This window comes from Bufo bufo, chromosome 8 (genome assembly GCF_905171765.1).
Source record: "Bufo bufo chromosome 8, aBufBuf1.1, whole genome shotgun sequence".
In the NCBI taxonomy this organism is placed as follows: domain Eukaryota; kingdom Metazoa; phylum Chordata; class Amphibia; order Anura; family Bufonidae; genus Bufo; species Bufo bufo.
The window spans coordinates 173,567,812-173,586,338 of NC_053396.1; the positions used below are offsets into that span (position 1 = coordinate 173,567,812).

Here is an 18,527-nt window from a genome sequence, read left to right on the forward strand (position 1 = left end):
GTCTTTATTAGTAAGTACCATATAGTCATCTTATCTACACATTTTTCACAAGTAGCCTGAAAGTAGCCAACCCCTTTAAGCTAAATTCTTATCAAACATATAAGAATGTAGGTATTATGAGTGTTTATGAACTGTTAGGTAAGTATAGATAAGGACTACAGATCGAGCTATCAGAGACTGTTCGCTGCTCACAGTCTGCAAACGCACTGAAAGTGGAAGCTCTAGAGGAAAAACTGTTGAAATCTTTTAATAAAGACCAACTGAAAAATTATTTTTAGCCCAAAATTAGTAGAATGCAATAATAAAATAAATTGCCCGGAAGGATCTCCATGGCCTTTAATTGATCACTAAGCCTGTAGTCTATCTTGTGTCTATTGTTGTGTATTCAAATGAAATATGTGTGGTTTCTAAATACCCCCCCCCCCCCCCCCTTCCCACTTCTCCCGTGAAGCATACTTACCTGCTTCTCGATGCTTGGTTCTGGCTCTGTTGGTCCAGTGCTTCAGTCTCCATATGTAAACTTTTGGCATTGATGGGGTCACATGCGCCACTGCAGCAAATGACTGGCAGCAACAGTGACTTGTCCCCAAGCGACATAACAAGTTTAGGTCTAAAACCCTTAAAAGTTGGACAGCTTCTTTAAACTCCCAACAGCCGGTAAGACCCCTGGGGGAAATATTTCAGGATGCACAATCAATTTAATGGGAACAGTAGAATTTATGGTAGTTGCTCCACAACATGACCCACTTTTTTCCTCTCTATTTGGCCTCGTGCACACCACCATATTTTTGTTCTACGTCCGACACACATTCATTTGTGCGCAGACCCTTTCATTTCTATGAGGCCTCAAAAAAATGCGGACAGCACACGGGTGTCATCTGTGTGCTGTTCATATATGTGCAGCCATATGTCCGCCCTGAAAAAAAAATAAAAAATAGACCATGTCCTATTTTTGGCCATTTTGTGGACAAAAATAAGCTTTTTTACAATAGGACTGGATATGTAGGAAGGGAAACTGTGAGCCCACCATGGCCGGTATCCAGAGTTTTGCAGATCTGTGGTTTGCAGACTGCAAAACAGATACAGTCGTGTGCATGAGGCCTTGGTGCGGATCATGAATGATGTAACACCCATCTTCAGTGTCCATATACCCTGACAGGGGACATCAAAAATACTTACCCTAATGGGCTAGTTAGTTACTTTCAAATGGTTCTGTTTCTTCTGACTTTTTTGGACGACTGGAATAAACAATGCAGCTTATCTGTCTATCTTTTCTAGCAGGTCATTTTTATTATCTCTGGTTAGTTGTGAAGTCAATTTGTTCCTGCATTTGACGTAAAACCCATCTGCTTTTATGCTGTGAGACGTCAACCACACAAGTGAAGAAAACAAGATGTGGTTTACAGTACATTCACTTCTGTATTTCCTCTTCACCCTGCGCTTTATTGCAGATTATCTCAACTCCATAGCACAACCTGATGAGAGTCGCTCACCAAAAAGGTAAGCTTTATTCTTAGTGTTTAGGGGGTACATTATTGTATCTTTATAATATTAGTATGTGCTTAGAACAGCTTATTGTACTTAAGAAATGCATAGTATGCATATATTTGATTAGGTAAGACTAGGGATATGTCATCTAGGCTGCCCATACATGATGTGGCCTGGCACATGCATCTCACTACTGGTGGTCAGGATGCACCTATACGTTCTGGGGTGCACATGTACATGATGTTTTGAAGTATGTACAAGCGTAATCCAGCAAGTATACGTTTTGGCAATCAATTAGCTGAGAGCTGCATGTAGATCCTGTGGATCCCCGTGAATGTATGGCTATAGACTGATCAGCCATAACCTTAAGATCATTGTCAGATGACAAGAATAACATCTATCATCTAATTAGAATGACACCTGTCCCAGGGTGAGATATATTAAGCATCAAGTGAACAGACAGTTCTTGGAGTTGATCTTTTGGAAGCAGGAAAATGGGTACTGATCTGAGTGACTTTGACAAGGACCAAAGTGTGATGCCCAGGCAACTGTGTTGGAGCATCTCCAAAGTGGAGCGTCTTGTGCAATTTTTCTTGTGAGGAGTGGTACCTACCAAAAGTGGTCTAAAGAAGCACAACCATGGAACCAGCAACATAGGCTTCCAATGAAGTAGCCATCTGAAGACATGATTTAAGGGACATGATTGATTTCTGTATTCTCCATATCTCAATCCAACCCATGTTATGTGCTGGAAAAATAATTTCAATCCATGGAGACCACACCTTGCAATTTACAGGACATAAAGGATCTTCTGCTAACGTCTTGGTGGCAAATTCCACAGGGCACCTTCAGAGGTCTTGTGGAATCCATATCTCCATGAATCAGATGTCTAGGCAGGGTAAACCGTGGTTGTTTTTTTGTGTGGAATAACAAAATGCTGGATATGGGTATTCTGATATATGGTGCTATTATACATATCTTTCATTATTGTTACCTATGCTGAGGTTTTATTTTTCCTACACTTTTGCTATGGGGTCCTATGAATTATAGTTACACCCCTGGAGTAAACAAAGTGCAGTTTTCCATGTTAAGCTCTGTTCATACTTGTGTTCTTGCTTGATGGCAGAAATAGTATAGCCCACAGAACTATTCTTTCCATTAACCCATAGGATACCAGCGCCGTAGCTGTACAGCGCTGGGAACAGGGTTTAAAATACCAGCGCTGTAGAGCTACGGCTCTGTGTTCACTCGGTCCCTGAGCGAAATCGCTCGGTGACCTGGTGATGATGGCTGCTCAGGGCGGCAGGCAGCCATTTTCGCAAGGGGCAGAGGGAGCTTTTTACGCCCCCTTCCCCTGCAACATGGATCGCTGCGATTGGCCGATTTCTGCAGACCGGCCAATCGCAGCTCCGGATGATTTTTCATCCATCCAGGAAGCTGCAGGGGGGTGGAACACGGTTTGTACAGGGATGACTGGTGATGAACTGGTCAGCACCTGTCTCCCCTGTGTCAGGCAGGGGACACCAGTGTTTGGCGTCCCCTGCCAGCGCTGCTATTGGCTGGAACAACACTCCAGCCAATGGCAGCGCTACAGCTGCACAGGAAAGGGCAGATCCTCCCTGCATGCAGCCATTCTAGCTGGTGACTGCATGCAGAGTGGACCTGTGACCCTCCGTGCTGTATCTGACCTGCTGGGATTTGTGGTTCCACACTACTGCGCTTTTCCTGCGATTCTACCTGCTGAAAGAAGAAGAAAGAAGAAAGAAAATAAGAAGAACATCTGGAACTGCTGCAGTGATTTTTTTTCCCCATTTGCATCAGTTCCAGATCCCTAAACCACCCTCCGTCCCTGTCCCTTTTTTTTAAAACTTTTTCTGCGTGTGAGCTGTGACCGCCAAGTGCTGATCAGCACTAGGGGATTATTTTTTTGCGCTCCTTTTTTTTTTTCACATCTGTGTTTTTTGGGGGCATTTTTTCTTGTTTTTTTTGTTAAAAAAGAATAAAGTGTAATTGTGGGTTTATATAAATATACAGAGAGCTCTATATTTATATCTATCTATATATATATCTATATATCTATATATATATCTATATATCTATATATATATATATATATATATATATAGAGATATAGATATAAGATAACATTTTTAGTCAGTGTTCACTTTTTAACCAGTTTTTATACTACAGTTTTTGCACGCACGCACGATCTGTGTGCGTGCGTGCGTGCTGCAGAGCACCAATAACTAGTGTGCCCACTTACATCTGCACATTTTTGTGTTTTTTTTTTTTACATTTTTTTCTGTGAAAAAAGACCTGCAATTAGTGGTAGGTAGTTAGTTTTATATATATATATATATATATATATATCAATTTCAGTTAGTGTCAGTTTAGCATTTTGCACGAACGCACCATCTGTATGCGTGCATTTTGAAACCACCAAGCACTGTAGTGATTTTTTATACTACAGTGCTTGCACGCACGCACGATCTGTGTGCGTGCGTGCTGCAGAGCACCGATAACTAGTGTGCTCATTTATATCAGCACTTTTTTTTAAACTTTTTTTTCTGTGAAAAAAGACCTGCAGTTAGTGGTAGGTAGTTAGTTTTATATATATATAAATCAATTTCTGTTAGTGTTAGTTTAGCGTCAGTTTAGCATTTTGCACGAACGCACCATCTGCGTGCGTGCATTTTGAAACCACTGAGCACCGATCAGTAGTGTCCATTACTGATCGCGTCTGCTCATTTTTCACCGCTTTTAAAAAAAAAATTGTGCAGAAGATCGTTTTTTTTTTTTGCTTATTTTTTTTTCTCCTTTTCTCCTTCTCCCTTTTTTCTCTTAAATTTAATTTCCAATTTATTACAAGCCCCTTCAAGTGTGAAAGCACCTCATACATACCCCACACTAAATAAAGTTTTACATATTTCACACGTTACACCCCAATAAAAAAAAAATGGCCCGTCCATCCCAACGACTATATTCAGCTGAAGAGGCATACGCCATGCTTGCCTCTGATACTGAGTCGGCCAGTGAGGGAGAAGAGTATCCCACTTTCCTCTACTCCTCTACCCCCTCATCATCATCACCTGGTGATGAGCGACCCTCTAGAAGGCGCCCCAGCGTAGCAGTGGAGACAGCCCCCAGAGTGACCCCATATGGACCCCACCCCCTGAGGATTATCAGCCCCAAATTCCTGAGTTTGTGGGCAGCTCAGGAATTCAGATAGATTGTTCGGGCTTCACAGAAATTGAATTTTTTTAAATCTTTTTCTCTGAAGATTTAATAAATTTGATGGTAACCCAAAGAAATGTATACGCCCAGCAATTTATTTCCCAGAACCCCACAACACCATACGCTAGACCCCAAGGTTGGACCCCAGTAAATGCAGCAGAGATGATGACCTTTTGGGGGCTCTTGCTGCATATGGGCTTAGTAAAAAAAAACTAAGATTAATCAGTATTGGAGTGCGGATGTCTTTTACCACACTCCAATTTACAGTAATGCCATGGTCCATAATCGATTTCAAGCAATACTGAAATTTTTTGCATTACAACGATAATGCACAGTGCCCACCCCAGAATTACTCCGCATTTGACCGTCTGTTCAAAATTAGGCCCATTCTTGACCACTTCAACGTAAAGTTCTCAGAAGTGTACAACCCAGAACAAAATGTCTTCGTAGACAAATCCCTATTACTTTTCAAAGGGAGGGTAAGATTCCGCCAGTATGTGCCCAGCAAGCGGGCAAGGTATGGCATACAAATGTATAAAGTCTATGAGAGTAGCTCTGGGTACACTCACAAGTTCCGGGTTTACAAAGGGAGGGACACCCAGATTGAACCCCCAGAATGCCCCCCTGTCCTAGGAGTTAGTGGGAAGATTGAGTGTGTGTGCACTCACTGCTGGATAAGGGTTACCATCTCTACGTGGATGATAATTATTACACCAGTCTACCACTGTTCTAGTCCCTAGCTTCCAGAGGTACTGTGGCGTGCGGCACAGTACGCAAAAATCAGAGAGGCCTCCCTAGATCCCTGGTAGGGCACCACTAAGAAAAGGAAAAAGCCATGCTCTCCTCAATCAGAACACGTTGGCGGTTAAGTACAAGGACAAGAGGGATGTCTTATTACTGACCACCATTCACAGTAACACCAGCTCCCCTGCCGCTGTACGTGGTACCACAACCACTGTCCCCAAGCCAGACTGCATCCTGGACTTCAATAAACACATGGGGGGGGGGGGGGTTGATCTTTCAGATCAAGTTCTGAAGCCCTACAATGCCACACGAAAAACAAAAGTGGTACAAAAAGCTGGCCGTACACATTGTACAGATGGCGCTGTACAATGCGTTTGTGCTATTTAGATCTAGAGGCCATCCAAGAACATTCCTACAATTTCAAGAGGTGGTGATAAAGGCCCTAATTTTTTCAAACCAAGCAATGGAGGGTCCCAGTACTTCTGTAAGTTACCCTGCCCGAGTTGTACCAGGGCAACATTTCCCTGGTGAAGTCCCCCAAACAGCGAGAAAGGGAAGGACCCAAAAAAGATGCAGGGTGTGTTCCAAAAGAGAGATAAGGAAAGACACCATTCACCATTGTGGAACCTGCCCTGAAAAACCTGGCCTGTGCAACAAGGATTGTTTCAGAATCTATCACTCATCTATGAAATAATTTCATCCTTGATGTACTCTGTAATTTTAACACCTTATAACTGATTTTGTCCACAGAGCTTACATATCCACTTTTCACCAACCACTACATATTAATTTCTGTAATACACCTGTTTGGTCAAAGTTGCCCTTTCCACAACTTAAAATGTTCGTACGGGGGTGCTCTTTCCAAAATGGTCACTTCTTGGGGGTTTTAATTTCTGGGGACCTCAGGAATTTTTTAATATGGGACATGTCATCTAAAATCCATGTCTATTTATTCAGGCCTGCCAAATCCATAGCTTGCAGTTTGCCTCTACAGCACTGCTGTGCGACCATACAGCAGGCTGTTTGTGTGCAAGTTTCCTGTTACTGCTGTTTCCTAAAGGGGTATTCCAGGGATATAATTTAATTTTAAAAAGGGTTGGAATGGTTTTAAAAGAAATCATTATTATTATTACTAATTCCTCGTTGTTTCCATTCGTATGCTGCTCTCATCTCTGCTGCTCTTCACTTCCTGTTTGACAGGAAATGGCTTGGACTGTCCACTCACCTAATCACTGGCTACAGTAGTTATTCATCTCAGCTAGCTTGCTGAGTGGGCAGTTTAAGCCATTTCCTTTGTGTTGAGACCTGGGGCCAGGAAGTGGATAGGTCTTCAGGATAGGTAATCGTGGAGGTTAGATGTCAGACCCCCTGCCAATTAGCTTTTAGAAGAGTCCACGGCACTTGGGTGAGGGGTGCTGCCTCTTCCTAGGCCAGTGACATCATATTTACAAGTTACGTGGCCTAGGCTCAGCTCAGTCCCAAGCACAGCCACTATACAATGTACAGCGATATGCTTGGTAGTGTTGAGCGCGAATAGCGAATTTTAATCGCGAATATCGCCACTTTGAGAATTTGCAAATAATTTGAATATAGTGCTATATATTCGTATTCGCAAATAGTGTAGAATATTTTAATAGCGAATTTATCGCGAATATATTACATTGCCGATTTTCGCAATCAAGTAAACAATGACTGGAGATCACGAATTCTCAAATTTGCTAATTTATGGCGAATATTCTGCATCACTTCAGTGGAAGTGATGACCCCCGCCAAACAGATATTGATGAGCTATCTCTAGGATAGGTCATCAATATTGTACTCCCAAAAAACTCTTTAAATTTTAGGCTGGATTCACATACAGTGTTTATGGTGACTTTTACATCAGCTTTTTATACAAGTTTCTGTAGTTACAAAAAGCTATGCCCAGATATTACTTTAAATGGGTGCTGTCACTTTAACAGACATAAAAATGTACCTATACAGAGGCATATGTTGGGGAATTCTCAGAATTTTCGCAATGCTTTATCTAATCAAACCCTTAGATTTACTCAGTAGCCTGACAATTACAGCATCTATCATTGATCACAACGATGACAAAGTGAGTCTTAATATTTATTCACTTCAGAGGAAATCCACAGATCTGTTGGTAGCACAGAATCAGTGCAATGTGTTTTGCACGCGCGTGATAAAAAACTGACTGTGGTATCCAGACCAGAACTTCTTCACAGTAGTTCAGGTTTGGGTTCAAGGTTGTGTAGATTGTATTATTTTCCTTTATAACATGGTTATAAGGGAAAATAATAGCATTTTGAATACAGAATGCATAGTAAAATAGGGCTGGAGGGGTTAAATTAAAAAATATATATTTTTAACTCACCTTAATCCACTTGTTCGCGCAGCCGGCATCTCTTCTGTCTTCATCTGTGAGGAAAATGACCTTTGATGACGTCACTACGCTCATCACATGATCCATCACCATGGTGATGGATCATGTGACGGACCATGTGATGAACGTAGTGACGTCATCAAAGATCCTATTGCTCACAGAACAAGACAGAAGAGATGCCGGCTGCGCGAACAAGTTGATTAAGGTGAGTTAAATTATTTTGAATTTTTTTTAACCCCTCCAGCCCTATTTTACTATGCATTCTGTATTCAGAATGCTATTATTTTCCCTTATAACCATGTTATAAGGGAAAATAATAATGATCGGGTCCCCATACTGATCGTCACCTAGAAACCATGCGTGAAAATCGCACCGCATCCGCACTTGCTTGCTGATGTTTGCGATTTTCACGCAACCCCATTCATTTCTATGGGGCCTGCGTTACGTGAAAAATGCACAAAGAGGAGCATGCTGCGTTTTTCACGCAACGCACAAGTGATGCGTGAAAATCACTGCTCATGTGCACAGCCCCATAGAAATGAATGGGTCCGGATTCAGTGCGGGTGCAATGCGTTCGCCTCACGCATTGCACCCGTGCGGAAATCTCGCCCGAGTGAAAGGGGCCTAAGTGTTGTAGGAGTTGTAGTTTCACAGCAGCTGGAATTCCGAAAGTTGCTGATCCCTGCACTGGGCCGTGCTCATTAATAAGGGCAGTTGATTGGCATTGTCACTGATTTATCAAAGGGCATAAAAAATCTGGTGCTTTTTGAATTTTCTGAATGAATTTCTTATGGCAGCTATTGTAGTAGCAGCCGACATTTGCAGCAATAATTTGTTCCTTTTAATCACAATACTAAGGCCTCATGCACACGGCCGTTGCTCTGCCATCCCGTGCATTGGGGACCGCAATTTGTACATGGTGCGGTCAGGCCACAGAATCTACATGTGGATTACGCTGTATTCACACGTCTGTGTTTTGGTCAGTGATTAGGAGCCAAAACCAGGATTGGAGCCTCCAAAGAGATAAGGTATAAGGCAAAGGTCTGCAGCTTTTCTTTGTTTAGAGCCGCACCTGGTTTTGGCCCAAAACAACTGATGGAAATCCCTGACCGAACACTGACTGCGTGAATATGGCCTGACCTGAGCGAACACCCACTCTCGGATGCATGGGAGACCCATGCAGCACTTAGATTGGGCTGCCGTAATAAGGCAGCGCCCCAGCCTAAGGCCCCTTGGTGAACACTGTAAAAAGGCATATTGGTGGTCACTAAGGGTTTAAAGAGCCCTGATGTCTCAATGATAAATAAACTTTTATAATACTCACATTGTAATTCTTGTCTTTGTGCAGAGATCCAGAATATCCGACAAAGGTCTTCTACAACACAAAAACAAAAGATGGCAAACAGCAGCCTAGATCACTGCAACAGTACCCTGAAATTCCAGCATACCCTATATGCAGTCACCTACACCGTCATATTCATACCTGGCCTACTTGCGAATAGCATTGCTCTTTGGCTTCTAAGAGGCTTGATCAACAAGAAGAACAAAGCCATCATATTCATGATCAATTTGGCGATGGCCGACCTCTCACACGTCCTCTCATTACCCCTACGGATTTATTACTATGTAAATCACACTTGGCCTTTTGGAAACTTTCTATGCTTGCTGTGCTTTTACCTTAAGTATCTCAATATGTATGCAAGTATTGTGTTTCTTACTCTGATAAGTTTTCAACGTTACGTCTTCACCACAAATCCTTTCAAAGCCAAAGGATGGAAACGGAGGTATGACGTTGCGATCTGCATAGGTGTATGGCTAGTCGTGGGGGCTGCTTGTCTGCCTTTTCCAATATACAGAAGCTCTGGATTGAGCAACACAAGTACCAGTTGTTTTGCTGATCTTGGAGTGAAAAAGATGAACACTATGACCGTTATCATCATGCTCATAGGGGCAGAGTTGTCTGGTTTCTTGATCCCCCTCATAATTATTACCTATTGCACCCTAAAAACAAGATTTGAGTTAAAAAATGACTCAGTGAGGTGTGACAATCTGAAGGAAAAACACAAGGCTTTACGGATGGTGGTAACCTGCGCTTCTGTGTTTTTTGTCTGCTTCACTCCTTATCACATCATTTTTTTCTTTTATGTAATGGTCAGTTCGAATATAATCCACAGTTGTCCAGTGCATAAAGTTATTATGGACCTCCACCCCTTCTCCCTGTGCTTAGCGAGTATCAACTGCTGCTTGAACCCTATCCTGTATTATTTTACCGCATCAGAGTTCCAAAATGAACTGGCCAAACATAGTTCCTCAGTTGTCCGCGTTCGTCTCATGAGCAAAGAAAGCGTTACTTCCATTAGGTGATAAATTAGTTGGATTTGTTCAATCTAAACTTATTTATTTTCAGAATATTTCATTGAGTTGCTGATAAAAAAATTTTTTATGAACCTGCAATACCCTAGATAGAGTATCTGCAAATGGTCTGGTTTGTAATGCTACTGTAAAATATTTCTATGTCATACACTGTTACACCAGCAGATGGCGTATGGGTGGCAGTAGGATTGGAGCTAACCACTCCATTTCCCACCCCTCTGGATAGGAGTGGGCTGGTTCAACTTCCTGTCAAGAGGGAGAGCTAGCTGGGCTAGTGAGGAGACTGGGATCACATCCATCAGTTTCTGCCATCTGGCTTTACAGACCCTGCTGCAAGATGGGGAGAACGGGTTAAAACACCCATCACTGCAGTTCAGGAAAGGCAAACGCAAAAGCCTACATTACATATTGGACACCTAGAGCCACAGGCGCCTGTTTATTGCAGTAGTGAAGGCGAATCAAAAGAGAAAGTTTTTCTCAGATGTCATACTTCTGAGTGCCATCAATTGTCATCTAACCAGCTGCACCTTGAAACTGCACCTTGGACCTACTATTACAGGATGTACCGCAAGTTATCCTTTGCACTCAGTAAAGAAAGCCGTTTGATGTTCTCCTATGTCTGCCTGATTTTTTCACACTTCCTTTTCACTGCACCAAACCCAGGGAGAGATGGCCTAAGGGAATACACCATGACACTATATCTCATCAGGGCCACTACCACTCCCATCTTTTTCCCCCAGCTCCTCAGGAGCTTGCTGCACACCTATGACACAATGTTGTTTAAAGGGAGTCTGTTACCTCCACAATCATACCTCCATGTAGGGAAGGTAGCCCAACATAACCATACCTTTTTTGTGAAAATCCAGTCCTCTAAGTGGAAGTGATGCTGCAGGGGAAACGAGGTGCACCAAATGAAGCAGCCCCACCCACAGGGCACCAAAAACCTTATCTGCATAAAAATGAATTTGAGCATTTATCAGGATTAGAGGACCTTTGATAATTTAAAAAAAGGGAAGTTGCACTGCTCAGAGCTCTCTGCCACTGACTTTTTTTGAAAGTATTTGGGATCCATACACCGCAAGAGCAAAGCCGAGCTTAGCCAATGAAAGATGAGGGGACAGGGTGCTGTGAGCAGTGCTGCTTCCACTTAGTTTTTTTACTAAAGGTTTTGTTACCCTTTAAAAGTCCCTAGACAGTGGTGTGAAGGCTTATTAACAGGATAGGGGTCCCTCAGTTGCTGTTTTTTCCTCTATTAATGATAGCCAGGAGTCACAGCAGTGGATAGCAGGTAACATTCCAGCTAGTCAAACTCTCAGCAGAAGGGTTCTAGTTGCGTCAGGTTGATCTACAGTCGTGGCCAAAAGTTTTGAGAATTAGATAAATATTGGAAATTGGAAAAGTTGCTGCTTAAGTTTTTATAATAGAAATTTGCATATACTCCAGAATGTTATGAAGAGTGATCAGATGAATTGCATAGTCCTTCTTTGCCATGAAAATTAACTTAATCCCCAAAAAAACTTTCCACTGCATTTCATTGCTGTCATTAAAGGACCTGCTGAGATCATTTCAGTAATCGTCTTGTTAACTCAGGTGAGAATGTTGACGAGCACAAGGCTGGAGATCATTATGTCAGGCTGATTGGGTTAAAATGGCAGACTTGACATGTTAAAAGGAGGGTGATGCTTGAAATCATTGTTCTTCCATTGTTAATCATGGTCACCTGCAAAGAAACGCGTGCAGCCATCATTGCGTTGCATAAAAATGGCTTCACAGGCAAGGATATTGTGGCTACTAAGATTGCACCTCAATCAACAATTTATAGGATCATCAAGAACTTCAAGGAAAGAGGTTCAATTCTTGTTCAGAAGGCTTCAGGGCGTCCAAGAAAGTCCAGCAAGCGCCAGGATCGTCTCCTAAAGAGGATTCAGCTGCGGGATCGGAGTGCCACCAGTGCAGAGCTTGCTCAGGAATGGCAGCAGGCAGGTGTGAGCGCATCTGCACGCACAGTGAGGCGAAGACTTTTGGAAGATTGCCTGGTGTCAAGAAGGCCAGCAAAGAAGCCACTTCTCTCAAAAAAAACCCATCAGGGACAGATTGATCTTCTGCAGAAAGTATGGTGAATGGACTGCTGAGGACTGGGGCAAAGTCATATTCTCCGATGAAGCCTCTTTCTGATTGTTTGGGGCATCTGGAAAAAGTCTTGTCCGGAGAAGAAAAGGTGAGCGCTACCACCTGTGTCATGCCAACAGTAAAGCATCCTGAGACCATTCATGTGTGGGGTTGCTTCTCATCCAAGGGAGTGGGCTCACTCACAATTTTGCCCAAAAACACAGCCATGAATAAAGAATGGTACCAAAACACCCTCCAACAGCAACTTCTTCCAACAATCCAACAACAGTTTGGTGAAGAACAATGCATTTTCCAGCACGATGGAGCACCGTGCCATAAGGCAAAAGTGATAACTAAGTGGCTCGGGGACCAAAACGTTGAAATTTTGGGTCCATGGCCTGGAAACTCCCCAGATCTTAATCCCATTGAGAACTTGTGGTCAATCCTCAAGAGGCGGGTGGACAAACAAAAACCCACTAATTCTGACAAACTCCAAAAAGTGATTATGAAAGAATGGGTTGCTATCAGTCAGGAATTGGCCCACAAGGTGATTGAGAGCATGCCCAGTCGAATTGCAGAGGTCCTGAAAAAGAAGGGCCAACACTGCAAATACTGACTCTTTGCATAAATGTCATGTAATTGTCGATAAAAGCCATTGAAACGTATGAAGTGCGTGTAATTATATTTCACTACATCACAGAAACAACTGAAACAAAGATCTAAAAGCAGTTTAGCAGCAAACTTTGTGAAAACGAATATTTGTGTCATTCTCAAAACTTTTGGCCACGACTGTACAAACCAAGATAGGGTTTTGCACACTGGAGTCATAGTCTGATGAGGTAGGGAGGGTGACGCCCCCCTCCTGCCACGCTCCTCCGTGCCTCCAGCCATTCGTGTGTCTGGTGTCTGATGCGCTCCCAGGATCTGGTTGGATTTCAAGATGGGGTTTTGCAAATCAGATACATCCTTTAATTATATGTGCTGCATATCTATTTTTGCAAAAGTAAATCTTTTGAATTGCAGTGTAAGAGAACTAAAATTATTTTGTCTGTAACATAGTTTTTCTGTAATCATTGTAAAAATCAGTTCATTTCTACAAAATCACCTGTCAATTTCTTTCAGATGATATTTAGATTTAAAGGCTATGTACACCTTTGGGGGCAATTTTTTAAATTATTGAATTGTACTAATTTTGCGCTAAAAATCATTTTTTCAATTGGCTTTTATTAACAACATGGAACCAGATTTTTGTCCCTATAGGGCCCTCAGTAGATTGTAACAAAAATCCAACCATGGTCACCTGACCAAAAACTCCTTTTAGGGGTCCTATCTATATGTTAAAACTTTAACCTTTATTATTTACTTTTAAAATAAATTATTCGTTTCTCTAAGTATTTTTGTTTTAAATGTAAATAATAAAGGTTAAAGTTTTAGCATATAGATAGGACCCCTAAAAGGAGTTTTTGGTCAGGTGACCGTGGTTGGATATTAACGACATGGCTTCCTTTTTTCTGTACAAAGCTGAAATGTTCTAGTAGCAGCCTGTGGATTTTTTGTCTTTTCCATCATCTGGGAAGCAGACAGACTCAATCCTTATCTTACTGATAAGAATGTGACTTAAATAAGTGTTTATGACCTCTCAGTAGTTTACAGATAAGGCCTCTATCACACGGGCGAGATTTCCCCGCGGGTGCAATGCGTGAGGTGAACGCATTGCACCCGCACTGAATCCGGACCCATTCATTTCTATGGGGCTGTGCACATGAGCAGTGATTTTCACGCATCACTTGTGCGTTGCGTGAAAATCGCAGAATGCTTTATTTTGTGCGCTTTTCACGCAGGCCCCTTAGAAGTGAATGGGGCTGTGTGAAAATCACAAGCAAGTGCGGATGCGGTGCGATTTTCACGCATGGTTGCTAGGAGATGATCGGGATGGGGACCCGATCATTATTTTTTTCCCTTATAACATGGTTATAAGGGAAAATAATATCATTCTTAATACAGAATGCTTAGTAAAATAGGGTTGGAGGGGTTGAAATTTTTTTTTTTTTATTTAACTCACCTTAATCCACTTGTTCGTGCAGCCCGGCTACTCTTCTTTCTTCTTCTTTGCTGTGCAGGAGGAAAAGGACCTGTGGCGACGTCACTGCACTCTTCATATGGTCCATCACATGATCCACCACATGACGTCACCACAGGTCCTTTTCCTCCTGCACAGCAAAGAAGAAGAAAGAAGAGAAGCCGGCTGCGCGAACAAGTGGATTCAGGTGAGTTAAATTATAATATTTTTTTTTAACCCCTCCAGCCCTATTTTACTATGCATTCTGTATTAAGAATGCTATTATTTTCCCTTATAACCATGTTATAAGGGAAAATAATAAAATCTACACACCACCTAACCCAAACCCGAACTTCTGTGAAGAAGTTCGGGTTTGGGTACCAAACATACCTATTTTTCTCACGGGCGTGCAAAACGCATTAAAATGTTTTGCACTTGCGCGGAAACATCGCGCATTTTCCCGCAACGCACCCGCATCTTATCCGGCCCAAATCCATGACGCCCGTGTGAAAGAGGCCTAAGGGTTATTAAAGTGAATTCTAAAGTAATAGTACCAGTCACACAGTTAGAAAAATTGTTAACCCTTTGTGTCAGAATGGTTCAATATTTTTAATAAAGGCATTGAAAATATATATTTTTTGCCAAAATGAGTAAAATGCAATCATAAACAAAAATTGCCTCCAAAAGGTGTACATAGCCTTTAATTTTGAAACCCTGCAATCAATTGTATCCTACAAGGATGTCATAAAAGGGGTTGCCTAGCATTTTCAGAAACTCGCAGAAGAAACTCACCAGAAATGGTATAAAGAAACAAGTTATACTTACCTGGTTTATCCCCTGTCTCTCCAGCATCTCCATTCCATGGGTCTTCGCCAGTCCTGCAATGATGATGTCACATACATTGTAAAAAAAACTATATTAATTGCCAAGTACCAGCTGCAAAAGAAAATGTAAGTTGTATAAAAAAAGGGAAATTGTATGTAAAATAAAAAGAGATCTAGGTTTAGCAGAAGGGGAAGGGACTTTTTTGGCCTGACACAATTACCATTACTTATGCAAGAAGACTGCAATAAATTATAACTGAAATCTTTGCAAGCTCATAGCTGGTGCAGTCTTCAGTTTTTGGTGCATGGACAGCACTTACAGTACTTCACCAAACCTCTTATTAAGGCCTCTTGCACACGAGCGTGCCAAAACACGGATGCCGCCCGTGTGCCTTCCGCAATTTGTAGAACGGAACAGACAGTCCATTATAGAAATGACTATTCTTGTCCGCAAAATGGACAAGAATAGGACATGATCTATGATTTTTGCGGGGCCACGGAACGGAGCAACTGATGCGGACAGCTCAGGAAGTGCTGTACGCATCTTTTGTGGCCCCATTGAAGTGAATGGGTCCACACGTTATATTAGCAAAATTATCATATGTCTGTTGCATGCATGAAAGCTAGAAGAATGCCATTACATATACAATGGATGTGCTTGATTTTCTCAAATAAGTAGAATATTCAAACCCGCATCACCGAAGTTGAATCACTGCTAGCAGACTATATTTCTCAATGTAAGGGTTTTATTATGATGCTAATGTCTGTAAAGCGCTGCAGAAGCTAGCAGCGCTATATAAGTGCATAACATAAAAAAAATATTATACCCAAAAAGATCACAACAAAAAGCACATAAAACACAGCCAGAAAAAGGAAACATTACCACACTGATTGACCCACTCAACTCAAGTTTAGCTCTGCTGCTTCTTCCGGTAGCCTTGGCAGAAGCAACATAGAATAATTCTCTATTTTGGTCATGGAAATAAAACCCTGAGTAGGAGACTGTCATGGACGTTCCCGCAACAGGTGGCAGGAGATCGGTGAGACTGGCAACACGTGGTTTGATCTGACAGCTTTTCCTTGTGGATCATGAGGCATCTGTGTTGTTTGTGATAATGGCCACATCCCTTGCCTCAGGTGTTGCTAATGTGGTCATTTAACCTTCCTTATTAATACTTGCTTCTCCCACTATGCTGTGCGGTTTATAGCTTCAGTTTGAGTTGTGGATTGCTGGTGTGTGGATCTCAGCAGAGTTCCTGGTGCTTCCATTGCTCCCTTGAAGTTAAGTCTTTCCTTTCCCTTTTTGTATTTTGTTTGAGTTCTGTGTGTTGCATTTCCCTGTCATTTGCATTTAGGCCTGAGGGAGACTCCTGTTTGTCCTTCCTTTTGGAGGAACAGGTTGTCTCAGTCCTGACAGTAGTACCAGGGTCCTATAGGGTGAGTTAGGACATTAGGTATTCCTGTGTATGAACTCACCTACCTTTGGGGTCTGTTCATACTAATAGTTAGTCAGGATTTTAATTAGGGTTTTACTAGGAGGTGTCCATCTCCCTTTCCCTAGTTTCAAGGCCTTATTGCCTCACCCCTTTCCATCCTATGTTCGGTGTGGTGTTTCCCTCCCACACCCGAACGTGACAGAGACCTGTCATAATGCCAGAAGGGGGTGGATCTTGGCTGTGTTAGACAGCCGACACCTACCTGCATTTTGGCTATGATTGGGGATAATGTAGATCCCAGCCATTAACCTCTCAGATGCCTTATTCAATAGCGACCGCAGCATCTAAGCAGTTAGAAGTAGGAGAATTAAAAATAATGAAATTAAGTTTTAAAACTTTAAAAACAAAATGTTCCTAATTCTCACATTAAGCAAATAGCAATAAAAAATAAACATAACTGGTATCCCAGTGTCCACAAATGGCAGAAATATTGAATGCCATAAAAAATTTATCCCAATGCCAGAATTGGCATTTTTTGTCACCTCGACGCACAAAAAAAATGAACAAAAGTTGATGAAAAAGTCTTATGTATCCCAATAAAAAGCTCAACTGAAAAATTATAAAGTTCTGGTAATACAAAGCATTTTTTTTAAAGATCTATGTAAATTTGGTATCACCATAATCAAAGTAACCTCTAGAAAAATGAAAACAATGTCAGAATTTAATTATTCCCTATTCCACCCCACAAGAGATTTTCTCACATTTTCTCAGTATATTACATGGAACAGTAACCCCTTCCCGACATGCACCGAACTTGTAAGGCAGATTTTGGATATTTAAAGATGGCACCCACTGCGGAGAAGATTAGGTACCATAGCTCTGTTTCACACAGCAGACACCAAGCTCTAATATCTGCGATTGGCGATAACTCTGATCGCAAACATTTAACTCCTGAGATGCCTAGGTCAAATGTGGCAACAGTATCTGAGTGCTGAAAAAAACTGAGGTTGGAAAGGCTCCGCTACATGGCAATAAGGGGAGCATGGCAATAAGGGGGAGCATACTAGAGGCTCTGATGCCTATTACAGGTATGTTCCAATGTAATCCTGCAGGTTAGAGCACTACATTGGAATATACTGAATTACGGAATAGAAATGGCAGTCTGATAATTGAATGTTGAGTTCCTCTTAGGGGCCTAAAACAATGTTTTAAAAGTTTTTAAAAATATTAAAAATTAATAAAAATATAAAAATTTAAATCAGCTTGTTTCCTCAGAATAAAAATAACTAAACATAAAAAAAAAGATTAAAGGCATTGCTGCATCCCAAAATTTCCCAAAGTATTAAATATAAAGGCATTTACCTACGTATTGACTGTGGCATCTAAGGGGTTAAACATTCCAGATAAGCGCTTCCCCCAGTCCAGGCCATTACAGCAGGAGCCAGGATCATGTGAGAGCTGAGTCTCCACTCACTGCTGCACGGGAGACCCGTGCAGAGCATAGACTGGGCTGCTGTAAAAAGGCAGCGGCTTGGCCTAAGGCCGCATAGTGACCACCATAAAAAGGTGTATTTTGGTCACTAAGGGGTTAAAGGCATTGTACAGGAGGTAAAAATTATTTGGAGTCGGATTACAAAACAAAGAAGTTAGGCTCATCAATGACCTTGGAGCTCACATTCTGACAATTATTGGCATCCTGCTGCTCTCTGCATCGTGGTCCCATCTCGACACATTGGAAGTACCTGGAGATGCCTGCTCAAGTCAGTCGCAAGCTGAGATGGGTCACTCACTGCCAAGCATCACGTTCACCCATATATGGCTACATGAGCTACATATTTAGGTTCTCATTTGTGCAATTGGCACTCTGTATAGAA

General features: G+C 41.9%; 1 protein-coding gene across 1 annotated transcript; it reads left to right on the forward strand.

Moving 5' to 3' along the window:
- The first annotated feature begins 1,428 nt into the window (after nt 1-1,428).
- Nucleotides 1,429-11,208, forward strand: P2RY10 (P2Y receptor family member 10). The gene is made up of 2 exons (XM_040405876.1): nt 1,429-1,500; nt 9,201-11,208. The coding sequence occupies exons 1-2, from the start codon at nt 1,479-1,481 to the stop codon at nt 10,214-10,216; spliced, it is 1,038 nt and encodes a 345-aa protein (XP_040261810.1). The 5' UTR covers nt 1,429-1,478; the 3' UTR covers nt 10,217-11,208.
- The last annotated feature ends 7,319 nt before the right edge of the window (nt 11,209-18,527 follow it).